This window comes from Bombus pascuorum, chromosome 12, assembly GCF_905332965.1.
Source record: "Bombus pascuorum chromosome 12, iyBomPasc1.1, whole genome shotgun sequence".
In the NCBI taxonomy this organism is placed as follows: domain Eukaryota; kingdom Metazoa; phylum Arthropoda; class Insecta; order Hymenoptera; family Apidae; genus Bombus; species Bombus pascuorum.
In genome coordinates this window covers 9,472,870-9,500,173 of record NC_083499.1, presented here as the reverse complement: position 1 = coordinate 9,500,173, position 27,304 = coordinate 9,472,870, and the positions used below count along the sequence as shown (strand labels likewise).

The window sequence follows — 27,304 nt, the reverse complement described above, 5'->3', positions numbered from 1 at the left end:
TTTAGTAAAATATACATAGGTGAGATGCAATATAGTAATTAACCTTCGAATAATCGCGTTTATGATCGGCTATAATTATCGAACGTAAAGTATCTTTGTTTATAGAATCGACTTAGATTAACTTCTGAAAAATCACATACTTAGATATTCGTTAAAAGTAACGCGACTTAAGATTTCTCTGAATCAACACTATACTATATCTATTATTATATCAATATGTTCGTAATAGTGTATCATTAAATCGATACCTTATTATCAGCATATTAAGGTGTAATTAAATTGTAATTATATAATCTCATGTGAAAAATTTCCAGCCAATTATAGTATAATTATATATTGATAGAAAGAATCTTTGAAAATAGAACCCTGCTACATACGAGTACAAAAGCATTTTAGCTTGTAAAATATCCGATCAAATTTCTCTGAAGAACAAGTTTTTAAACGTATAATTACGATTAAAATAGAATTATAGTTTGACCAGGAATTCCTTGCCAACCACTGTCGTTACTAAACTAATTTTTTAAACAAGGAAATCATATTTCATCTACAAGTAGGTCAGTGATCTCTTAAACTACCTATAATTTACCAGGCAATAATATGTAATTAGCAAATTGATAAGTTCCAAGTTGTAGGTTATACACTTGTCTTTTATAATTTCATAATTTTCTATCAAACAGAATATTTAACTAACTTTACAAAAACTTAACTAAACCAACAAATAATAATAGCAATACTGGTAACTTAAAACTTGCGATTATTAAAATTTCTTTAATAATAAAAAGTATCGTAGTAAAAAGTATAGAAAAATATAATATACAAAATAATACAAACTACAGCAACTTCGTACTTCCATGTAACGTGGATCAGAATGCTAGTTTATTTAACCAACAGGTAAACCAACCGAGCCATTCTTCGACCTACACTTTTCAACCAACTATCTATCGATACCAACCACTTGTTTCAAGCAAAACATCATTCGCGAACGAGAACGAAGATTGGCAAAAAGTTAGATACACGTTGCTCTTTGCCGAGTGCCTCGATGCTGCGTGCACGAGATACATATGATAATGATAAGTTGCGCAACAGAACCGGAAAGCTTGAGGAAGAAAGGGAAAGAGAAACGGCTGGTGATGAGGGTTCGTGACTGCATACGAGCTCCCATAGGTAACACTGACACGTCGGAAAAACTAGCGGGAGATTGATGAGCCTGTAAGTGAAAGGGCCGACCCGTTGAAAAACGAGACACACCGCGAGAATTCCTTTTCCGAGTTTTGCCGGCTAAAAAGACAACTGCCACCCGTTCATCCCGAAAAACACGCCGGTGTAATTAAGCGGCGGGATAATTACGAGTCGCTGATTTCCAGCGCACCGATATTTTTCACGTCCAATTCGACCAAATAAAACTTTCCGCCTTTTACAATTAATTTCATATGTATTACGAATACGTTTGTGCGTGCGTGTATGTGTGTGTGAGTGTAGCAAATTGTTAGAAGGTTACGTTTTTATCTCGTGAAGTGTATTACGTAGAGGAATAAGATCGTTCGTCTTAAACGCGTTTGCGTTTCAAGAAGTATTATCTCAAATTAATGCTTATATGCTAGCTACGACGAATAAGGTCTTAGAATGGTTCATCTGCAACATCAACCAGTTCTTATTCAATTTTCTACGAGTAAAGTCCTTCCGAGGATACATATACATTTTCCATGTTAAATGTGAAAATGAATCGATATTATAAAAGTATAGAAGAAATAAGAAAAACAATTTGTGATATGTATAGTGATTTATGATGATAACATACCATTAAAAAGTGGATTAGAAGATACAATAATGGAGATTTCAACCTGGAAGATAATGAACGATGTGACAGACCAACGATGAAGATAAATGTTGATGAAATAACGACCGATGAAATATGCGATTCTTTGTTAAAACAACACGAAAACTGTGAGTATCATCTCGCCTAATATATTCGCCTGATTTTACCCTATCTGATTTTTAATTATTTTAATTATTACTATTTATCTAAATTATTATTATTAATCATTATTATTTATTTAAAGCACCAAATAGAAATTAAAATAAAGTACTCCAAAATTAAGCAGCTTAATCTAAATTTAAAAACAACGATCGAAAATTAAGCACAGAATTTATATATTATTGTATTTCGACTGATACAATTTTTCGGAGGTTTTTTATTTATTAAAGAATTTGTTACTTCACGACTGGCTTATCGCACGATTTATGTAGAATATTGAACGAAAGAGTGAAACGTCATCAAAACTAAATCAACGATAACGCTGTGTTATTGTACGATAAGAATAAGAACAAAGACTACAAAGATAATGCAGAGGAATTTGAAGTCGACCTTACGAGTTATACGTTATTTGATCTTTTCGGATATTCGCCTCGGACTAACATCGTGAGCGATGGGATTTAATTAATCGCATCGACAATTACGAAATGTCCTTCATTACCACTCTGAGACGTGACACGACTGCACGCGCTACGCGAAAATTAGATCGCCTCGAATTTCACGGTTGCTCAAGCAAACACTGCGCGAAAGTATCAGAATCCTACGCATCCGTGACAAAATATTATGCGTGACGACTGATGACTATGTTTTCACGAAACGAGTTCATAAATGAGTGGACACGGTACGTGACATACGATTAATGATATTTTTTATCTTCACGACCATGTCATATTTCTTCTTTTCAAAGAGAACTGTTTGAACAAATTTTAAGCATCGACTGTTTAAAAAACTACTCGACTTTTTTCTTATCTCTTTTTATAATTAAGTTACTCCAAAAGGTATTATATATCGTAATAAGTAACTTACTCCAAAGTATCGTATATTATTAAACATATTATTTACTATACACTGCATTATAACGAACATATATTGTCAATATAACAAATGAACAATTTAATCAATCCCTTATATTATACAAGATGTAATAAACATCAACTTCACGGTGATACGACAAAATTTACCAACCATCTTTAATACTCTCACGATATGGATAAGGAACTGAGTAAAAATTCATTTCTCCAAGGTCAACAAACATAGAATGAAATTACTCACCAAGTCAAGTAGGTCTCGCTGAAAACTGCAAACAAACCCCACATTCCGAGCCAGGCAAGTTCAGTGTTCGTTTGATATTACATAATTTTCTAACCTCAAAACGTGGCAGAAAAAGGCGAAGATATGGCACGTAAATAGAGCGGAAGAAAAACGATCGGAACGTCTCACCGTGAATCGCGATCGAACTTGACGATCTTGTTCTCGTGGCTACGGGCGATGCGAACGCGATTGCACGTTACCGGCATCGGGAGCAAAACACAAGTCCCGATACGTTAAAAACAACGAATAATACGCGAAAGACGTTCAAATAAAACTAAAGCGGAGCGAAAAAGAAATCGAGACTTGTCAAAGTTTAAATGCCTTGCTATCCGGCACACGAGGACTACCGTTATTGTGTTTGTAGATATACCACGCGTGTAAATGTAGTTGCCCTCGACCGCTTACATTTAAAGGGCCCCGGTATGAAAGTTCCACTCGCGTTTCAGTCGTAAACGGAATCCAGTATCACCCGCGTGAACGTATTTTCAAACGTTCTTACACAGAAACGACTCCGAATTCGCGCACAATTTCGTTAACTTGTTGTGCATGCGTATGTGTATATTTTACAACTTGCTAGAGATGAGAACGACGAATTCGGTGGATGTTGTCGAAAGAAACCCAAACAAAGTTGACAGGCTGAATATGCAGCTGGCACGCGGCTGATGTACTTGGCACTTGGGAAACACAGACTCGTGACACTTGACGTCACGGCGACAATGCACGGACACGTTCCACGCGCGTCAACCAGCTGAAAAGCGCATGGGCTGGCGTTCCCTTAATGACCGAAGAAATCGAACAACGCGAATCGAAAGGCACAATGTTGCGCCACTGTTTCGCGCTGGAACGGTACGGTAGTGTTTCGTTTCGCTCCCTTCCTCACTCTCTCTCTCTCTCTTTTTCTCTCTCTCACTCTCTCTCTCTCTCTCACTCTCCCTCTCGTCCACCGTTCTGTCATTTGTTTACTAACCCGTGCTCGACCACTGTACGCTGATTCGCGCGTAATTGTCAATGCGCACGTACATTCTGTCAAGCTGCATCGTCACGCGAAACAGCTGCCAGATTGCAAGGGCGATTCGGTCGACGGGTCCGGACGCTCGATCACCAGCAAAACGAATCTAAATTCACGTACGAAACAAACCACCGCGCACAGCATCCACATTCCACCATAGGGAATCTACGACCGTGCAACTGCCGGGATCAAATCACATCCGCCGGCGAAAGTAGTGCCGCGCTTCGCCGAAACCGCGAATCAGATGGCTTCAGGACGGCTGCGCGCTCCCAAACTAGTAAATACGGAGTCTAACGTTCGTATCGTACACATTCTTGTTTTTCATCTTGTCGTAGTCTTTTTTCATTTCGTGGTGTGAGTAGTTAAACAAACTTTGACGGACTTGTAATCTTTTTTTATGAGAAGAAACTAAATGAAGCATTCTTTATATCGTTAAAATTAATAGAAGGTATGAAATTAATAAGATTAATAGAAGGTTGAAAGCTATGAACTATACCTATACGTGTATAGCTTTTAGTATCGCATGCCTCTTCAAACGTGTCTATTTGTATATACTGTTAAAGTAGAATTCGTTTCCAAATATGCATGTTTATACTCATAAAATTTAAGATCGCTCGATTCTTATAGGTGATAAAACTGTCAAATCTAGTTTGAGTATTTGAACGTCCAGAAACCGGTTGTAATTAGTGAAAGTTGAAATAGGAATGTGAAGTTTCACTTATAAGAATAAAACTCTATCGATCATTTTATAACATAATTAAAAAAAAAGCAGTACGCTCTCGACGAAAAGCTAGCCTTAAGAGGAAATTTATTTTTAGATATGTATCTAATCTCATTGATTATCTGTTTGAAGTTTGAAATCTACTGTTATTGTTCGGTGTAACGAGAGTAAAAGCACTCGTGGGAAGAGGTTACCGTTCTTTCCCACGAGAAGCGATTCACTTTCGTTAATATTATTCTTTGCATTTACATTCAATAAACGTATCACTATCAAATATATCGCGTAATTGTCACGAACAAGTAAAAGTTAGCGACAAAGTTCGTTTTAACCTACGTAGTAAAGCAGTTGCACGCAGTTACGGAAGTGGCGTCATTCTTATTCCATTATGGCGGACATTCAGCAGAGTAAACAGAGTGGCAATTACAGCAGATCGTATGTGGGTAAGTACTGCTATTATTTTTCAATATTTTATGATAATATAAGAAGGAAAATTCAAGGGATAACAACGACGATATAAAATGTGTTTAATAATCACTGAAATGTACTCTGAAAGTTCATGTGCCAGATGTAACCGCTCTCCGTTATGCCTTGTGCTCTTTTTTTGACGTTTTGTCAACTGTTTAACTACATTTCTAGCTTAATAGGACGAATATTAACGTTTCTTGTTAGTTTAATTTAATTCTGATCAAGTGGGGAATCGTTATATGTTAAAATAATGAACAATTTGTAAGAAGTGCTGCCAGAAGCAATGTAAATCATTGTTGAAAATCCTGTGTTTCTAACTTCGTGAATTACAACGTATACGCATTGCTAACGAATATATTGCTTCGTAACTGTTGCATCCAGACTAAATATACGCTGCAAGAGTGAAAACTTTAATGGATGTGTTAAGTAACGTTGGTGGTTGTAGAGGTTAAAGTACAATCGCAAATATTTTTTATTAGTAATATATGACGGTTTGATCTTTTGTATCAATTACATGATAGAGTATAAACAATGTAATAGCCTGTTATGCATGCATAATCATGTTTAGTAACGTGATATTCTGTCAAAGGAGGATGACGTAGCCTCAAAGCATGGCACGTATGTGCTGCCGCCTTCTGGAAAAGTTTCCAACTATGTTTCTTAAAACGAGGGAATTTCAAACTGTGCCTCTTACTGACATGCTTGTCCTTGCTTGTTATTACTCAGCAAAATTACCAGCTATTTCACTTGTTACTGCTTTGTAGGATACTATTTGTGCTGCGTCAACAAGCGAATATTCTCTTCAGAGTAATCTAAGCATAGTAATACTAATGATTAGCAAACCATACACAGGACAAATTTATTTTAATGTATAATAATCTTATTTCTACATTTAAATTACACAATAAATTCTTTACAATTTTCAATTATTTTTCTTGTTTATTACATAAGTTTATAAATTTTGGCCTAGAATTACAAATATATGTCCCATTTTATTGAACTCTTGTTAGGAAAATATTAATTACTACAATTTTATGATAAACTGTTTTAAAAATCAGACTTTCAATTATGACAAATAGTTTCAAGAACTATTTATGAATTTAAAAACTAAATAATCGCAGTAATATGATTTTTTATATTTTAAATTTTCTTTAACTTTTGAAATTACCGTGCTTTCTAAATCCCGAACTCAATTTCTGGAATACTTCTTTTAACTTTAATTCACATGACCTGATAAGCGTTTATCGTTACTCATTTTTATTGCTTAATATACACACATGTCATTGACCGTCCACAAATTCTTCTTTATACATATAACCAGGAAGTATATTGTGGCATATATTTCTTTGAATGCAAAATATATACGATAAAATAATGTCGAAGGCAATGACCTCGAATTAATGACCGGTATATACGGAGTGCTCGTAAAATACGAATTCAAATATTAACAAATTCGTCCTAATATTTATTCGTTTTCTCGTATATCTTCTTTTATCTACGATCACATCATTAAACATTTAATACAAATAATACTTGCTAAATATTTACAAATAACATTCGATATCATGCCGATTAGATATTTGCAAACACTTTCGTGACACGCTTTGCGAATCATTTCTCTTCGTTCTACTGACCAATATGATGACCAATATGAAAAAATGTCGAATAGAATTTTTTTTTTTTACATTTCTTTGCATCTTTTTCACATGTTCTGTTTGTACATGAAATCATGCTTACGTTTCATCGTGTTGCCTGTATAAATACACAATAACGTTAAACTGTCTATTGTACCCGCTATAAAGTTTGGGGAAAACGTTATCCCTCTGAACGAGCAGGGACCAAAGAATGGCCAAGAACGGCGATACGTTATACGAGGGAGGGCTATAACATTATTTCGCGTTAAATGAAATCCGTGACAATGAAACAGGTGGAAACAAGCAGGCCGGAGTTCGAAAGCAATTGCGTTATGCAGAGCCCCGATATTCAGGATTGGAAATGAGAGCTGTGTATTGGCATACCTATTCAGCCCGACACAGCGCGTGTTTTATTGAATTCTATCGATAGGTTTACGTGTCCAATGAAAACGGGTCTTTTCGTTTCCCTCCCATCGATAATTCAATCGATAGTTCTCTTTGCGAGGCGGCAAATACATAATAATAATCGATGACGTGTGATTTTCCAAACTGGGTCGTGTAAATGATAAATCAACAACGAATTCTTTTTAACAGAAAGTAAAATTAATTGTAACGAAGTATAAAATAAGTAGAAAAGAAAACAGAACCACTCGTTTGATAGAAGAAATTCATAAATAATATCGATCGGTAAAAGAAATTCATTTAGGTAAATCATTTGTTATCATTTATGATATCGTCCCGATAACTGAATTGGTAATGAACAATATGTGTTATTAAGCGATACATTTTTCTCTAATCTAAATTTTGCTCATCGTTACAATTTTTATTACGAAAGTAAATCAAATTGGAAAACGTGTTTCGAGTTATCACTGTGCGTTCTTTGTAACTATAAATTGAAAGTGATAAAAATATTTGATCCTATTTTATGAGTATCACTCTTATCGCTAGGAAATTTGATTAATAATATACTATATCATTATGTTCAAAAATAGCTTTTATAACGCGTCACTTTCTAGTTAACAATGTAGCATCATTGTCAGATTGCAAATGTTTATGCAAATTTATATCTTTATGTACACGATTAAAGAAATACATACTAAATGTGGATTTCTTTTATTCTTTGCATACTTTTCTAAATACGTAAACATCCAGCATCTAAACATCTATGGCACAATCTGGTAATTACGAAATTGCTTGAGCGAACTTTCTATATCAATTGATACCTCGAGAACGTACATAAAGAAAGTGCATTAGTACCAAACGAAATCATTTTCCATAGCCGAATAGCGCTTAGCTCCGATCGATAATTAGCGAAAGACGAGATCTGGTAACGAATGGGAACTATGTCAATTGCCAGCGAGGACCTCGCGAATCCGTTTGTCGCAATCCAATAAGACTAATACCAAGAGTTTCTCCTCTAGAGTGTACCAATACACGGCAAAGTACACGCACGCGTGCTCCACATCGCGATGGATCCATCCAATTCACTTCATTGGCCGCTCACGTATTTCCGTAGCTCGTTGATTAAACTCGCATTATTCGCTCAAGCGAGTTCGGAGACGATATCCACGCCGTGCAAACCGGAACGCGATTCCTCAGAAAAACACACAATTCCTCGTCTCCGTTTTTCTTTGTCCCTTCGTTCGACTATCGCGTCAAGGTAAACGATTGAACGTCTGTCCCGGTGGAATTGCGACTAGTCCATAAAAGATTTTTACGCGACCGGGATAACGTCGTCCAACGTTTCAAATAGCGAAACGCACATTCCCGTCGTAAAATAAAAGTGCGACCCTCGATTCTGCTCGATTCGTAAGACGAGTAAACGCGTGGTCTCTCCAGACTCTGCAACGTCTCGCGCGATCTTTGCCTCTACCTCTCGCTTTTAACCGCGAGATCACAGCGGCATTTTTCAACCGGCCATATTTTTCTTATACGCGCCGCGGTAAAGGCGAGATTGAGTTAGTCGAAGAACGCAGTAAAACGCGTGTAAGGGCAGTTGCACGTGGTCACTGATCTATTCTTCTACATTGCCACCACGCACCACGAAAAATTCGTTTTCTTTCTTCTCGACTGCTTCTACGAACGAACCATGTCTATTATCGAATAAGAAAAGGGACAGACCATGATATTTCGTTTTATCCCCCTCTCATATCTTGTTCCCAACTCGTTCTTGCTCCTAGTGATCTCCCTTTCTATGCGATCATTCACGACGATAATAAAGTTGACATTCTGATTATTCCGTAACTTTCTAGCTTCTATGAACGTAGTCACGTACAAACCACGGAGAGAAACAGGACCAGCGAATTTATCGCCTTATCGCTGATCAATTACGTTATACGCAGCTTTCGCTCCGCTTTTTTATAATATCGAGGCCCTCCGTATCGCGTTCCTCGTGCAGAAGCGAACAATCGAACGTTTATTGCTAATTACGCGCCACAGCTACGCTATAGAACGCTGTTATGCAAATGTCGTTCACATTTTGCTGACATTCGCGGAAGTAATCTACCAGTACTTAGGTAAGGTTCTTAATTCAACACTGTTAACCAGTTTCTTGGCCACATTGTTAACCTCAATTTCCCCAATGGCAACTCGAAGAAGCGCTGCCACCAGGGAATCTCTGTTCGATAGATGCGCTAGCCTGTTTCTTGGAAAACGCATAACCAAACAGCGCAGCATAAACTCGAAGCGAATCGTAGTTACTTGCTAGCGTACGCTGGTGGAAATATAAATAACCCATGTAGGAGATATAGCCGAGCCTGGGGAGATTAACGATAGTTCAGGTGGTTGAAGGAGGCATAATAATCCTGAGTCACTAGCCGGAATACGATCGAGCTCTCGTTTCTTCGTTCGTCTTGTCCCGTTACTCTTCCTTCTTCTTGATCCATCACGACATACACTTCGGCTTTTTCCATCCGTAAACCTCGTTTGTCGTAAAACATTTGCGTTCGTGCGGGACTAGGGATCACGCAACGAGGCGTAGAATATATAGAGCTTGGATTCCCAACCTGTGCAGCGCTGCCCCCAAGGGGGTTGCAGAATGTCTTGCCAGAAGTTATTTTTATCTACAATTATCTTTATAGAGAATATTTTCTGTGCAAATCTCCATCACGAAGACTTTCAGCATTTATTTCTTTCAATATGAGTTTGTTATAACATTATTAATATCGTTAATTCTTTATAAATGAAAAGTGGTCGAATTTTCTTATTATGTCAGAGCCTGATTTTATTTTGCTATTCTATTATTATTATTATTATTAGATCTACGTTCTTTTAATCTAACTGGTTCGTTTTCTTTCTCAGTTACGTCGCATTAACATTGTTCCGTTTAATTACGAAGCACCAGGAAAATCAGAATGTCAACAAAAATATATTTTATCGCGTTTTTCTCCTGCCATTTACATATACGCTTACACTCTATTGAAACCGTTGTATTAAATATTAGATTAGAACTACATTGAATGTATTTGCTTTAATTCGCTTAATTTTCTTTGTCCCATTGAAAATATCTTGTTATGTACATAATAAACTAAAGGTCGCGGATTATTTACTATACTAGAATAACGTCACGATTCGTAAAAGGTTGAGAAACACTGATACCGAGAGGGATGGTTTCTTAAATAAATATCTTGCCATGAAAGCACATCGTAACTTGGTGCACCACGGATTCGATCGTTAACTCCGCGGTTTTATAGCTGCCGCTAACCGTGCACCGATATCTAAAAGTTCTACCGAAGCAGCCGACGACGCTGACGCGTCGCTTTGATTGCGATTCTTCTTGTTCGGTCGGGGCTCGTAAATCGGTAACGTTCGCGGAAACGCGAGCGAACGCCGAAACAACCTAAACGGGGATATCGTGAATAATGAAGTATCACGAACAGGCACACGTGTTTTTAGAAAGGAGAACGCGTCAGTTTTTTTGACGTTGCCGTCTGGTTAAGTGGTACGTTTGTTTCTATGTTGCACGCAGCTATACCTTCTGTTCTCGTCGCTCAGGTAGGTGACCTCACCTAGCGTCTTCGGACGCTGCATTTTTGATAAAATGTTCTTTGTGATAATTCCTTTTCGATTTTTTGAAATATTATATGTTTGCGAAAGATTAGTGTTTGAAAATATCAATCTATGTGTATAGAATTTGTATATATGTATAATACGAAGTGTCTGTGTATTCCTTCTATATAGAGATAAAATAGTTTGTCAGAGGATTGTTTTTTAATTTTTTTTACTACTTTAATTTATTACTCTTTCGAGTGAATTTATTCTTCAATTGTAATTTTCGCTCGTGAACGTATATTTAGAAATTCTAGAAAAATAAGTAGCAAAAAAATGTACTGTCGACTGTTGTTTAGTTGTATTTAACTTCCTACCGATTGTTATTTAGTTGTATTTGACTAGCATTTTGCGTTGGGTTACTTGTCTTTAGAATATTTCCGCTTTATTTGCATTCCATATTTTACATGATAAAGAGCACCGACAAATAAGTCATATAATATATGTTGTACAGTATAAATCGCCTGAAATTTACAATTAAGAAGTATAAAATAAAATTAAAGAATCTAGTCGAAACGTGATTTATTAATTATAGCTATCTACGCTTCAACGATAACAGTCGAAGACTAAACTTGACTCTGAAGGTTAAATCTCACTATTTTACCATTAAATTTCACTTTCGTGCAACTTGAAAATCACCTTCACCTTGAAAATAACTCTCGGATTCTGTTCATTTTTTTTCTCTACTTCTGTCATAACAGCTAACGTCATATCGTGATCGCGTATAAAAATTGACGATGCAAAACAGAATAATTCAAAGGTCAAACAGTTTAAAAGTCGAACAATATGATTCTCATGCTTAAACGATTGCAACTCATCGCAGCATATTCAAGAATATGCATAATATGTAGATATAAGATACAAAAAATATTGTTTTATGCCAATTACCTTTTTCCCGAAATTTTTTTAGGTAAACATTATAAAAGACCGAGATCATGCGAGGAAATTAATACGTGTTTACTCGACAGCCAGAGATGTTTGAACATCCATTCTATTCATTTTACACAAATATTTGCTTGCTGCTCAATAATCGTGGTACTTAAATTTTTGTTTACCGTGTCATCATCGATTGCATCGTCGTACGTTAGTTCTACTATTGTAGATTACGAAATAAATGATACAGAGATAAGAACGATTTCTATTTGTAAACACATCAATTGTATCGTGTAGCTAAAGAATTATCAAATCGGATTTTTTTCCTATTTTTTATTTTGTTCTGTTTGGCTTTTTTAAATTATCGTTATCGTTCGTTTTACGCTTATTCGTATATTCCTATCGTTCTCTCGTAATTACGAATGTTGCAGTTATTTACTCTCTATCATTTTTACGCAATCCTATCGAAAGGAAGACTTGCAATCTACTTTATAATTTTCCTTTCCCTCCTCTTCTTCCTTTTTTTTTTTATTCTTTTCTTTTTTTTTTTTTTGTTTTATATTTCTGTTTGTATTTCACTTTTACAAGCCATTATTCATCCACTTTCCCGTCTATGACTATGCATGACCGATATATTCCACTTCGCTTTGGTATGCATTAACCTGTTACTCTATGATGTGCAACGCGAGCAAATCGATCACTTGTCCGATCGATCGCCGCGCACCAGAGAGCAAAACGATAATACTCGACGGTTGATTTCTTCTCTCCTCCTTCTTTCTCCTTCCTCTTTCCTTTTCCTACGTTCTTTTCTACGCTGCGTAAAATTGAAGTAAAGCTACCTGAAGGGAATTAGAAGTAGACACCGAGCGTAAAATTTCTACGCAGAATGTCAACATCCAATGATCTAGCCACTAACGTCCGTTCGTCGTAGAGTCACGACAACTATCAAACGGTTGGAGAATTGTAATTTACTCGTCGACATAATATCTGTCACAAACAGTATCTTTTTTGATCCTGTATTTTTCCAGTTTATGTCCTGTGTTTACGATGAAACAACCATAAGCAAACATTGATAGCAGAATCGTAACCGTTGTAGCGTACTGATGATCATCGTCAGCTGGATTCTCTAAATCTTTATCGTCATCTCGTATAAAGCGGAAAAACGAGGGAAAAATAGAAATTTATCATTATCCGTTCTTTATTTTAGAGAAGATAATAGTAAAGTATCCTGTTCTTTTGGATTCCTTTGGTTTTTTGTCAAGCTCTATCAATGTGTTTTATAAACAGGAGAAAAACATGTTGTATTTGTAAACATACGTTTTCTCATCGTAAATCGTTTTATCTCATCGTCAAACTCATCAATATCTCATTACTAATACAAATTAATTTTAAGACAGACATTTAAAAAAAATGGCTCGAGGGTCGAACGTGAAATAGACAAAATAGAAAACGATTTTAACTAGCTCGAGCATATAACGAAAAATACGAAAACTAACGGAACTATCGTCATTGATAACTTACCGACAAGTTAGAAAGAACAAGTCGAGCAAGTATAGGTCAGTGCCATTTATCGAAGCCGTTTATACGGTCAGTGTTTACCATTACATTTGCACCAAATGTTTACCCGAATTTCGACAGAATCTCTCTTAACCTGATTTCGCTTAGCTCGGCCAAACTTTCGTTCGCTCTCAGCACCAAAACTAAAATACTTGGAATCTTCTTCGGCAACGAACCCGAAGATCCGCCGATCAAGAAGAGTTACGTGGAATCGGAACGATATGTTCAAAAACTATCCCGCGATTTTAACCAAGATCCATGCCGAGTTAAACAGACCCGAACAGAGAGAACATTAAAGTTGCGTTTATCCTCCGAAAAAAAAAGAAAAAAGGTATACACATATACAGGTTGTTCGTGTATTAGTCGCCAGAGTTTTTCTTCTAATTAATAGATTTGTGAGAAAAATCCAATAGAGGAATGGACAAAGTTTTATCGTTTTTAGACTGCGAGTGTCCTATCAAATTAATCAAAACAGCGGAACCTAGACAGTCGTCTTCTTTCTAGTAAATATTATTGCGTGGCCCGTAAACCAAACCTAATTCTTATCTTCTGTTTATAGTTTATATAGATTTGGGTTAGGTGCCATTTTATTCGGCTGTCGTGAAGCGGCTGCCAACGATACTTACGCGTACGCTACAGCGGAAGTACAATTTTAAGCAGAATTCAGGGTACTGTTACCGAAACTTTTTTACGAATATCTCGGAAATTAAGGTCGATCGGCAATTATACGTAGAGGAAGAAGTTGTTCAAAATATTGCTTTCTACAACATATTCAAAGATCATCGAAATCGGTAAGGTGGATGATCGATAATTACCAAAAATAGTTTTGGTAATGTGATAAGTTGACAAGATATTGCATTTTAGAATTTCTCTCGTGTGAAAGAGAAAACATATGACTATCGTATCTTCCGTCTGTGGTCTTTACGTATTGCATATATATATTTTATTATTTAATTTGTGCTTCAGAATTTGTCCAGCTGGACATTCGATAAATTTTTCTAGCTTAATATGCATGTATATTCGGAAAGATATATTAAGCGTTTAATATTTGGAAGGTATACTTCCGTGTATCATTGTTTCTGTCTTGACTGCGTTATTTAATAAATCATTGAAAACGCCGTGGTACGCGATAAGTATGGATTAGGTTATTCCATAATGAAGTGATCTTCGGATACGGCGTAATACGATGACTGATCTGGGATTGGGGATCGAACGATCAAAATATTGGCTTCGAGTGATTCTGAAAGTGTAATGTATATACGAAGATTGTTATTGAGATCGATAGTCACTACAATGCCTTAAAGTTGCTAGAATTATGAAAATATTCATTCGTAATATTCGAGAATACACTGGTCTGTTACAATATTAACAGATAATCGAATAATCGTTCTAAAGAATCTCAAAAAGTAAATAATTACATCCAGAGCATCGAAGGCGATTATCACTTACTGTAAAAACGGTACCGTTTACGGTATCCTTAAAGCGTAAACGATCCTCAGTGGCTAATAGTCTTTTAAAAGATCTATAAAATTCATGTCTTCAAACTTTTTAAGTTAATTATAACGTACAATTTTTAGCGAATAATTTATTCAAGTGTAGTAAACAGTACATTGGTAAAACACGCCAAGTGTAATATTACGTTCGGATCAGCCCAGACACTAAACACCTACGTTCACACGATAAAAGTCAGAATACATTAACAGCTAACTGGAATCGTACCTCAACAAAAGTACGTTCTAAAATGTACGTAGTAGCTGGTGAAAGGATTTGGGAGTTTACCATAAAACTTTCAATATATATAAAATTAATTAATTCGTCTTTCTCTCTTAAGCATCCCTTTGTCTCTTCTCGTACCTCCACCACGTACGTGTTCCGTATATACATAATATAATATCGTGGACAGATTGCCTAAGAAATATCGGGTGAACTATAAACAACGTTGCTGACAGGCCGAAAGGGTCGAGAAACTTCAATGGGCGAAGCGGCCCATCAATGTGTCGTCGGTCCTTCGGTCGAATAGTTACGCGGAAGAAGGTGTACGTGATGATAATCGTGGAACACGTACGTGGTGTGGGTATGAAAAAAGACAAAGGGATGCTTAAGGGAGAAAGACGAATTAATCGGCAGTCGTTAACTGAGAGTCAAACTGTGAGAAGTCGTTGGTTGAGAGCCGAGTTGTGAGGAGTTGAGACTCGAGTCGAGAGAGTTACCGAGTTGTTACGAGTTGTGAACTATTAGTTATGAGTTGTGAATTATTCATTTAGTTGTCTTAGTTACAGCGCATTACTGTATTTGGTTTATCGTATTCTGGTTAATCCATTGTAAATAGATTCATCTGTGAATAAAAAAGTTATCATATAGGATAGAAATCATTGGGAATCTTAATTTCTAATATTTCTGAATAAATAAATCCTATAATAATGTTACGTTTATTGCGTAAAACATTTCGGAATTTCATTAATGCTGATCGGGCAGAATTCGATTGTAAGATATAGTATATATTATGCAAATTTTCGTAAAAAATTTCTATAAGCATTCTGACATTTTATACAAATTGCTTTTTAACGTAATCTGTACGACGAAAGCTTGGACGATGACGTTCGCCAAATCGTGGCTGTAAATCTATGAAATGAGATCAGTACAATTACGTCTATTATTAAAAGTCATGCGTTCGAGTCGGTTTATTCCTGGACGCCGGCATCCAAGCGAATCTCCACGAGCCGATTCTCGTTAATTACTATCCGCGGTGCGTAATATTGGGTCATACGCGGGGCTACTGTCGCGATACAAGGTGACACGCCACAGCACATCACCCAGGTTTCACCGGTATTCACCGATTGTGGGATACTGCCAACTCTGGTGGACTCCTCCGCTTCTGGTCTGACCACTGTCCATCGGCTGGCCACCACCACACACAGCAGGATATTTCTAGTCGGCTGGCATGTTCGAGTTAGTGTTGGATCGTGTGCGCATCGAGCACCTGTGCGTGTCGGTACAGCCTCGTTTTCTCGCTCGTTCCGCGGACTCGCGATTCCCTTTTTCAGTTGACGAGCGAGGAACGCCGAAAGAAGAGGCTGCTGAAGCCGTTGCATCGAATGTGAAAAACGAGCTACGGCAACATGAGCGACAAGAGGAAGATACCGTCCAGCTGGAAAAGGCAAGAAGAACAGAGCAACAGGCCCAAGGACCCGGTCAGGCCACCGAGGACAAGGACGCAACAGGCTCGTCACAATGCAGCTATCGATCGACACGACAATCGCGGTGCGCCGTGGACCAGCGTGAAACCAGCTTAAATAGCGGACCGAGACGGGTTTAGGTTTAATCGTATTCGAAAGTTTGATTGCCGCCGGGGATTGGTATTTTGTCAGAAATTTCGGAAGACGATGTACCAACGAGTACGACGCGGAATCATCGATCGAGCCGAGAATGAAATTTAATCGCGAAACGAAACGAGCTTAAATCGTAGGCAAGAAAGTTTGAAGGCAGATATCGAGGCTGAAAATTTGCTCGTTGGAAAGGCAATTGGCTTGTTGTCAAAAGCTGCGGCAAGACGCAACAAGAACTCGTGATAACGGAGACGTTTGATCGGGATAACGATGGTTCTGAAAATATACGAAACGTACTGATTGGTGGTCGTACATTAAGTTTCAGGGATTTGATTGCAGCATAAATTGTCGATAATTTGCTAATATTTTTGATCGTGACGCATTCCAAAGTACAGTTTCATCGTGAAATTAACGTAAATCGTCCGATCGATCGTTCGATCACGTGAAACTTCGACGGGATTGTTAAAATTTTGAATGCGTCGCGTATTCGTAAATAACGAAATTTCGTAGAAGAATGTACAATGTAACGCGCAAAACTAGCTTTTCAGAACGACTAGAATTTAGTTTTAATCGAACGTGAGAGTTTGGTCATGATATTGGCGCGTTTCCAAAACCTCGACAACGCAACAGATTCGCGGCAATGAAAACGTTTATCGGAACGCAGACCTTCAGAGTTCATCGTAATGCCAAACGAATACACGAGCAGCAACTTAGAGAATGTCCGAGTGTTGAAAAAATGTGGTTCGTTACGCAGAGCATGCAATAGTTGCTTCTTAATTTTACTTTCCATTCCTTCGATCATCGATGATCGTTGGAATTTTTATTAAAATCTTTCTTCGCTTGACTATTTTGTTGGTTCCGTTCTAACGTCCGTTGTTCGTTTATAGAAATTATTTACGAAGAAAATATTTGCAGAAACGAAGGAAATAGACTAAATATGCGTTTCAAAATTTGCTTTCAGTCAAGAAAGTCTCGATGACGACCCTCGATGAAAACGTGAACCGTGTTCCACGGGTGTACACAAACGAACGAGAGGAAGAAGGTGAGTTTCTTCATTGACTTATTCTTTAATATGTCTTACAAACATAACCGATGGTTAGACCTTTGAGCCACAGCGCATTCTTAATAAGTTGTCATACAAAACCTTCTTATGCTTCTAAGAATTTCAAGTCGAAGTATAATAATATATTCCGGTACAATATTTACTATTATATAATATTTAAAAAAACGTAACGTTTATACTGTGAATTCCTGCTAGTCCGATATTATTTATTTAGAACTGTGATTATTATTTAAATTTTTATTAACTATCACGGTCAACCGATAAGTTATGCCGCACGAAACGCTATACATATGTATTTTTTGCGTACTTTACGATGCATGCAATCTCGTGCAAAAACTATTATCACAGGTTTGCAACGTGGAGAAAAATATAGACACGTATACAGCGTGTATAATACTAGCGTTCTGCCAGCGTTCACACGTTGAATACGTAAGCATAGCAACGATCTGCAGTTTTTTTTCTTTTAATTAATAACGTCTATAGATCTTTATACTTACGCAGCTCGAATCGTTTTTCTACTCATTGACGTTCGCACGGACTTCTAGGAAAATCAAACTTATTAATACCGACTATCTCTTTAATTGTTACTTTCTAATTATTTTCACTCGTATAAGCAGAAACACCGTACGAAGATGGATCAAATTTTCACCACGTCACAAACATATATTTATATAGATTGTAAATTTCTTTTTATTATTATTATTACATGGAACTTCGGAAACGTGCAGTATACATAATTAAAATATAGAAAAAATTGCTACTAGATGTAAACCAAAGATCATTTGTTTTTATCTCAGTTATAGTTCGCCTATCACTATCTGTTCTTAGAATCTTGTTCGGTATCTTAGTTCAACATCTCATAAAATATTAAAAGTACATTAAGGAGATTCAATCCTTCCCCTTCTTCCTCGATAATGATACTTTTTATTGTGTTTGACAATAATTACTTTTGGTTTTAACTTCCGCGTTGTTTAAATCTACCTCGATACGTAATCATATACACGTACAAATATATAATATTCTCAGAGATCTCCGCGTACACACAATTAGCCACATGCTCTGCATACTCTTGAAATATTTGATAAGAACGTTGCATACGCGTTGCTTAAAAGTAACGACGATTAATGTGAAAAGCAGTTGTAGCTACCTTTAAAGCGTGGCAGAATCTTTCTAGGAAACGGTGTGTGCAAACACGGCGAGCTACATTTTCACTAGGCCAATTGCATTAGTCAACATCTCGTTTTCAGAATTTCCTTCTTCTTTTCGAGTGTAGCAGAGGCTGGCGACGCGCGTCTGTTAATTAAATTCTCGTATTCCGTTTTTCTCGCTACGTCGCGTCGCCCCGAGTCTTCCGTTCCAGATGAGAAATTCGACGCCCTGTATTCGCGAGTTTAATGCGGTAATGATTCGTGTAAATACAAGATTGCAAGGCACCGATGCGGCTGTGGATGGCAGTCGGCGTCGGGTATTTCACCAGCGACGACGACGACAACGACGACGACGTCAACGATGACGAGAGAACTAGCGTTAAAGCAGAAGAAGGAAGGAGAGGCGAAGAGGTGGAATTAGCGCTCGCGCGAGTATAATTGGCCGTTCGTTCGCAATAAGTAATCGCTCGGGGCTCCTTCGTAGACGTTCTATCGTGTAAAATTGAAACGCTCCACGACTCATGGGAGCTGCTTTTCCAATGGTCTCCGCTTTTCATCTGCTCCGCGTTTCGAACGCTCTTCGCTTTAAACGAAATTGTTTTCTTTATGCTTGAAATTGTCACTATTTATATATTATATAATGAATTATACGAATTCTTGATCAATTTTTTCAATTATGAACAGCACGTTGATAAAAGTAGAATAGGCTTTTATAGTCGCTATTGATGAAATGGTCGCTATTTGTGAAAAAGAAGCAGAAATTAAGAAACGAGGTTTCCTAAAAATATTTAGATAATAATGTCAGATTTATAACCGACAATTTATTTTCATCTCGTTGATCTTTTTGAAATGGAATTACGAACAGAATTAAAATAATTATCTTGTGTTATCTCGTGTTATCGAAGAAATTAATTTACTTGGTCTGTAATGGGTGCAACGTGTATCTCAATCGAGATACAATGATTACATTAACCCTCCCATTAGCTTCTTAAAAATTTAGTTAATCGCACAATCATATCGTGATTCCGTATCTTTCTGATAAATCTGACACAAGTCTCATGTATTTATTGTATGATATGTTTAAAGCTAGAAAGATTAAAGAGAAGTTTTAAATAAGCTTTAACACAGTGCTACATAAATCTGTGACATAACGACGTAAGCTAGTTATATAAGTCGATAGCCGTAAGAATTGAAATACTTTTAAACGACGAATTAATTAGTCATTACCGATCTTCGTTAAAATCCGTTGAAATCGATTAAATCGTCACTGATACCCAAAGGTACTATGTAACTGCAGTTGAAACTTTCGGCTCATAGTATACAAAGTCAAAGAAATAGATAATCATTTACAAGAGGGCAGATCGATCTGTTGAAGTATTCAGTATGTTTGTGACTAACAGATTTACGATCGAGGTGCCAGACTAGAATTCGCGTGGTCGTTTCACGCGAATGCAAATGCGTACATAGTCGTTCGTCAATTATAAAAACTGCTTGGAAATCGAGTCGTGAGAAATTTCCACGTATCTCACGTTCTACGTGCAGTCACGTACCATGGAAACTATGCTGGAAAACGAAAGTGTTCAAGACTCTTGAAACCTAGAAGCCGTGTAATAATTATCATTTCACGCGTTATGGTAATCTTTGTGTGACGTTTCTACCGCTTACATGGATATAATTCTTTTTTACCATGACATACAGTTTTTTCAAGAATATTTTTGTTGTTACATAAAAACGATAAATAAGAGAAAAATCCGCGAATGAGACTAATTATCTATTTTATTTTATATTTTATCAACTACATGAAAATTTATATTCGATATTTACCATTAGTTCTTCGTAACGTAGTTTTTACAACAGATCTACTTTTTTTTTTTGAAACGATAAGAAATTCAAATGAAATATCGTTTAATAATCAATTTCCGTTACGCGATAGAATTATATATAATTGTTTAATTAGATGTTTCAATCGTTATCTTCATCAGACTCTGACATCAATCCTTTGCACGAGTGCGTAAGTTACGTGTCTCGTCGTCTCGTCAAATTGAATCGAATCACGTGGCATAGGTCAGCGTGTTGTTCACGTAAGATGTTAGCAATGGTAGTTGATTTCATATAGTTCGCTTTCATGCCACGTGCGGTGGACTACACCTATTTAGTCGTATGTCGGAACGATGTCAGCTATGTCAAGGCCTCTAAACATTACATTTCCCTCCTTGTCGTACGAAGTCGCAGCAAAAGATTTTGGTCGTACAAGGTCCACGTTGCTCTCCTCTCCGTTATACTTGTTTTCGTTTCTTCGCTCTGTCTCGTAAAAATCTAACAGCAAGCCATTGTATAAGGAGTTAAAAAGTTGGTATAAATTGTTTTTAAAAATGTATTGAAATTTCATATTCTCAAATTATAATTATAGATAATATAAAACATCTTCAACAAAAATTTTAATAAAAAATCCTTAAAAAGTAAAACAAAAGTTTGAAGATGGTAAAATGTTTACGATTGATTATAATTCTTTATAATTTTCATTTGTTTGACGTATGTTTTAGCAATAATGGATATTATTACAATGCGATAATCTGGTAAAAAAACGAACATAGTTCTAAGAAGCTTATGTTTATAAAAGTTTAGCGACGAATACCTAAGATTATGTATACGTTACATTTTGCATAAATAAATACGTATATGATGATTCTGTATCGTTGCGATGAAATCTGACGAAAAGCTCGTTTGAACATGATGGACCTATGAATTTATACAAAAATCTGAATAATAATAAAATTACAAAATTAAGACATTTAATTATATTCCAGAATTTCTAATTTAATCTTATCAGGATATTTTATTATACCAAGTTATTATACCATTAACAGCGTGTAATAATAATGATCTTTTCTATGTTTGTTACTTTAGAAATGATATGTAATTATAAATAAATGTATTTTTTTGCTTCTGCACCTCGCTAGATCGATCTGGTTGGCAAGAAAGAATAGAACGTCTTTCAATGGATAGTCAGGATAAAAAGACATCGGATGTAGGACAACCTGTACAAATCGTGCTTGCTCATCCAGACCATAGTTTCGAATTAAACGAAGAAGCCTTGTCAAAAATTCTCCTTGATGATGATATTAAGAATAGGAGTGTGGTTGTTGTGTCAGTAGCAGGTGCTTTCAGGAAAGGCAAAAGCTTCCTACTAGACTTTTTCTTGCGATACATGAACAGTCAGGTATGTTATTATTACTGGTAAAATTGAAATATTAATTTATAAGTTAGATTGCGGATATTTTAATGGATCTATGGGAAATTTGAAAATACAAAAATACACAGAATGCATATAAAATGCAAATATATATGAAATATTCAAAGCACTCGTTGTAATATTTAGCAGATAAAAATGATCAAATTTCTATTTAGGTTTCATTTACTTAATTGTCTCCACGAATATCCGTAGTCTAATTATTGTTTCCAATAATTTATTAGAATACTTATTCAAATGAATAGATAAACTAAACCGAATAATTATTTTTATTTTTTTCATGCTTGCATGGAACATTGGCTGCATAATTAACATCGATCATAGTATAATAATAATAACCAGACGGATTCTTGGTTGGGCAAAGATGATGAACCACTGAGTGGATTTTCATGGAAAGGAGGCTCTGAAAGAGACACAACAGGGATATTAATGTGGTCGAAAGTTTTCTGCGGTACTTTACCGGACGGTGAAAAAGTTGCTGTGATTTTAATGGATACACAAGGTGCTTTCGATAGCCAGTCCACAGTGAAGGACTGTGCGACTGTGTTTGCTCTAAGTACAATGTTGTCATCCGTACAAATTTATAATCTATCGCAAAACATCCAAGAGGATGATCTTCAGCACTTGCAACTTTTTACGGAATATGGTAGGCTGGCGTTACAAAAGTCTGGAGTCACACCGTTCCAGAAGTTACAATTCTTAGTGAGAGATTGGAGTTACCCATACGAAGCACCCTATGGTTCAGAAGGTGGAAAAGAGATACTGAACAGAAGATTAGAAATCTCCGACAAACAACATCCAGAATTGCAAAATCTGAGAATGCATATTAAGTCTTGCTTCTCGGAAATATCTTGTTTTCTAATGCCACATCCAGGCCTGAATATTGCCACTAATCCTCGTTTCGATGGTAGATTATCGGAAATTCAACCAGAATTTAAGGAACAGCTCAAAGTGCTCATACCGGTGTTGTTAGCTCCAGAGAATTTAGTTCCAAAGAAAATCGATGGTCAACTTGTGAAAGCAAGGGATTTGTTAGAATATTTCAAAAGCTACATGAAAATTTACAAAGGAAACGAGCTTCCAGAACCAAAAAGTATGTTAGTGGTAAGTTTTCGTTTACTATATATTTAATTTTATAGTTATATGTCTTATTGGTGAATTTGTTATGGTATACGTTCTATTTTTAGGCAACAGCAGAGGCAAATAATTTGGCTGCGGTAACGGAAGCGAGAGAATTTTATATACGATTAATGGAAGATGTCTGTGGATCGAGAAAACCATATTTAACAACAGCACGTTTAGAAACCGAGCATGCACGTTGTATGGATAAAGCTATGTGCATATTTCAAAATAAAAGGAAAATGGGCGGAGATGCATTTAGTCAAACCTACATGAAAAAATTATGTGAGGTGAGAAACTGTTCGAATTTATGCTTATCTGATATTTCGTCTTGATTCTAAAAATGTTAATACATGATTTATTACAGGATATGGATAAAGCGTTTGTTCACTTTAAAGCACAAAATGAAAGTAAAAATGTTTTCAAATCAACACGAACCGCAGGAGTATATGGTGCAATTGTTGCCATCATGTACTTTTTGTCCTCAGTATTTGCTTTTACTGGCTTATATTTGCTAGCAAATATTTGTAACTTCATCATGTGCATCTGTATATTAACCCTCATGTTGTTGGCATATATTAGGTATATACATAATAGTAATTTACATAAGTACTTTGCAATTTTGATTTAACTATAATTATTATTTTATCAATATAGGTACAGTGGTAATTACGACACACTTGGGGTAGTAATAGATGAAGTGGCAAACACTTTATGGAATAATGTAAGTAATGTATATTTAATTATCTACGTATAACAGATATCCGTAAAATCTCTATAGCTATAAAATTAATAAACTTAATTTATTTATTAATAACGCTAATTCCACGCGTTAAAATGATGAGAAGTAATTTGCATATGTATAATTAGATACTTTCAATTAGTATCCAGTTTTACATTAATGTACTGTGCACACATTTAATCATTCACATTACATAGCTATATCATATGAATAGAAATTTATATAAGTTCTTTTTATAGTTTTGCGACTTAAAATATGTATATCAAAATTTGCACTATCTTGAAAACCTCATATATTTAAAATATTACTTGAAATACTACACACGCTAAATTTTAATGATGGTATTGTATGTAGCGCAAGGTATTAACTGGGTAATGTAAATAATTGCTGCTCATCATTTCACCATATTTCCTGATTCATACCTTCCACATATGATTTCTACAGGTCCGAGATATGGGTGTACTATTCACTGTACTTACACTTGCTGTGGCTGCTGCTTCATCATGGTTTATAATTTTATATGGTTTCATTTCATTTCCACTTCCTTCTCCACCTTTGTCTTCTACACGTTTTAGTTTTGGAAATATATCTAATTTTTGGGAACATTTATATTCTATTATTGAGAAATATCAAATATTCAAAAATATCAACTATTACTTCGGTAATTATATAGAAAAGGGCACACCTCACCGATTTCAATAAGCTTGAAATATGTTGTCAAGGATAACATTCTGAACAATTTTTTACTGTACATTTAATTACCGCTCGACCTTCGTGTTAGTTACTATTACATTTCATTCCTATAACATAATAAGCATATAACATAAATGACCGCATTTTTATATGACCCAACCTAAACTTAACTCCAATCCGTAACCCATAACTTTTATTTTTTGTTTGCACAATATCAAAAATAGTTTTCTTTCACCAATGAATTAAACTTAGGTTGGACTATATAAAGATGCCCGCCTACTTCAGAGTGGCGTGAAATCTTAACATGAATTGTATTGAGGTTTTTTGCGAATATTTCAGAAATTAAGGCCGAGTGACGATAACATGTACAGAAAAAAAATTTTTCCGAATGTTGACTTTGGTGATCTTGACAACACATTCCAAGGTCATCAAAATTGATAAGGTGTGCCCTTTCCCAAATGATTACCATTACTTCTTATTCTAGCTCTGAGTTCTTGCAATTCCTTTTTACATTGTTGTTCGTCCATTTTTTTTTTTTTTTTTTAGAGATATTTATATAATCTAACAAATATTATTATTAATAATATTTATAAATTATAGATCCTTGTTCAAATTTCTACTCTTCTCTTTTTTCAGAATATATACATTACTTAACAAATATTATTTTTAATGATGTTCCTAAATTATGTGATTCCTGTTTAGATTATTATTCCTTCCTTTCTTTTTTTTTTTTTTTTTTCAGGATATTTACAGTACTTCACAAACATTATTTTTGATAGTGCTTCTAAATTATACGATTCCTCTTTGACACATTATTCCTCTCTTTTTTCTGAATATTTACAGTACTTCACAAACATCATTTTTTATAGTGCTTCTAAATTATATGATTCCTGTTTAATTGATTATTCCTCCCTTTTTTCAGAATATTTACAATACCTCACAAATATCACTTTGTTTGGTATTTCTGAATTATGTAATTTCTGTTTAGATTATTAGTGTCACTTTTACAGGATATTTACAATATCTCATGAACATTGCTTTTAATGATATTTTTAAATTATACGATCCCTGTTTAAATTATTATTCCCCCCTTTTTTTAAATATTTAAATGATCTGACAAACATTATTTTTGATAATACTTCTAAATTATGTGATTACAATCTAGATCATTGTAAGTCATTTTGAATGTAGTTGAACTGTTCTAACATCTGCATATATATTCTATCTTCTATATTCTGTATATATTATATACTCTATTCTTCATTACTTCTAATGTGTTACATTTTTTACTTATATAAATATTGCCTTTAATATTATGTTACTATTTTTTTTTCCTCCTTAATGTAAGCTGAATACTAACAGGAGCGAATGTACAAAAGGTATGGGGTTTGCTTATAATTAATTTAGAAATAAAAATAATTCTTATTCCATATATTCCAGTTTGAAAAAAAGTGACTTTCACGCACAATTCATTTATCTTTATAAATTTTATCAAAGTTATAACGTTATATTTATAATTAAATAATAATTTTTATCATTAGATGTCATATATGTCATATTGTTTTTCATTTATAAAGTAAAGTATATAAACATCAGTAATTGTTTTATACTAAATTTACATTAATTTGCTAATTATGCTTAAGTATATTAAAGAAAATGCACTTTTGTTTCTGTTCAGTTAATTAAACCAGTCTATCAACAATTTGTGGAGAAGTCAGTGTCTGTAGCAGTGGCTCAAGCTGCTGAAATGGCTACAAATACAACAATGAATGCCACTGCCACTGCCAATGGCAAGCCTAAACTATCATGATGTTCATTCCCTTTGTGTCCCAATTTCGCAAGTGCATTAGAAACATACATCAATGTATTAAAACCAGTAAGTGACATAACAAAATTTCATTGTCTTGACCATGTAATATGAGGCCATAAATAGCTTTTTCTTTGTTAAGTCACAAGGAAATACTGTGAGTTACATATTTTAATTTAAAGTGACTATGAATGTATATACAATATATTTTGATTACAATTCCTTGCTAGATTGTTGAAAATCATCATTATTAGTATTGTCTATGATTGATATTACATTTGTTAGAAAAATAAAATTCCATAGTTACTGGTAAAGATTATAGTTTGGATAAAAGCTATTGTTCTGGGGTTGTTAATGTTTATCATCAATTTTAATTTTTTTTTATATTGAAATATATGGATATATATACATACATAAAAAACAAAGTGTAAAGAAGTCTTTAGAAACAAATACCTCTACATTTTTTTTTTTTTTTTTTGATAATATTCAATTCATATTTAACTTTTTAGTTAGAGGAATATACGTACTTAAACGCATTTCAAGGTCACAAGGAAACGTGGTAAAATATTTTTGAAACGAAATTTTAATAAGACACACTTTGTATATTTATGCATTATTCTATGTATATGTACTAACATACCTAAATTATATCTGTGCCAGATTTACCCTACATCAGTTACTATTGTATTGTTTAATTTTTTTTAATAAACTGAAGTGTAAATACTA

At 35.1% G+C, this 27,304-nt stretch overlaps 2 protein-coding genes across 12 annotated transcripts in view; one reads left to right on the top strand and one right to left on the bottom strand.

Annotated features, from left to right (window-relative positions):
* Positions 1 to 4,299, bottom strand: part of LOC132912642 (uncharacterized) — a 609,022-nt gene extending 604,723 nt beyond the window's left edge. For all 3 annotated transcript variants that reach the window (XM_060970231.1, XM_060970232.1, XM_060970235.1), the window contains exon 1: positions 3,086 to 4,299. The gene's annotated coding sequence lies outside the window, so the exon portion shown is untranslated. The remainder of the gene's footprint in view (positions 1 to 3,085) is intronic.
* Positions 1,696 to 27,304, top strand: LOC132912651 (atlastin). 9 transcript variants are annotated; one of them, XM_060970261.1, is made up of 9 exons: positions 4,441 to 4,581; positions 5,192 to 5,294; positions 17,718 to 17,798; positions 21,928 to 22,187; positions 22,542 to 23,321; positions 23,405 to 23,626; positions 23,704 to 23,918; positions 23,994 to 24,060; positions 24,523 to 25,429. In XM_060970261.1, the coding sequence occupies exons 2-9, from the start codon at positions 5,240 to 5,242 to the stop codon at positions 24,778 to 24,780; spliced, it is 1,938 nt and encodes a 645-aa protein (XP_060826244.1). In that variant the 5' UTR covers positions 4,441 to 4,581; positions 5,192 to 5,239; the 3' UTR covers positions 24,781 to 25,429. The 9 variants fall into 9 exon arrangements, with proteins under 9 accessions (XP_060826242.1, XP_060826244.1, XP_060826247.1 ...); XM_060970265.1 differs by lacking the exons at positions 4,441 to 4,581; positions 5,192 to 5,294; positions 24,523 to 25,429 and adding exons at positions 16,386 to 16,691; positions 26,120 to 26,150; positions 26,450 to 27,304; XM_060970259.1 differs by lacking the exons at positions 4,441 to 4,581; positions 5,192 to 5,294 and adding an exon at positions 1,696 to 1,944.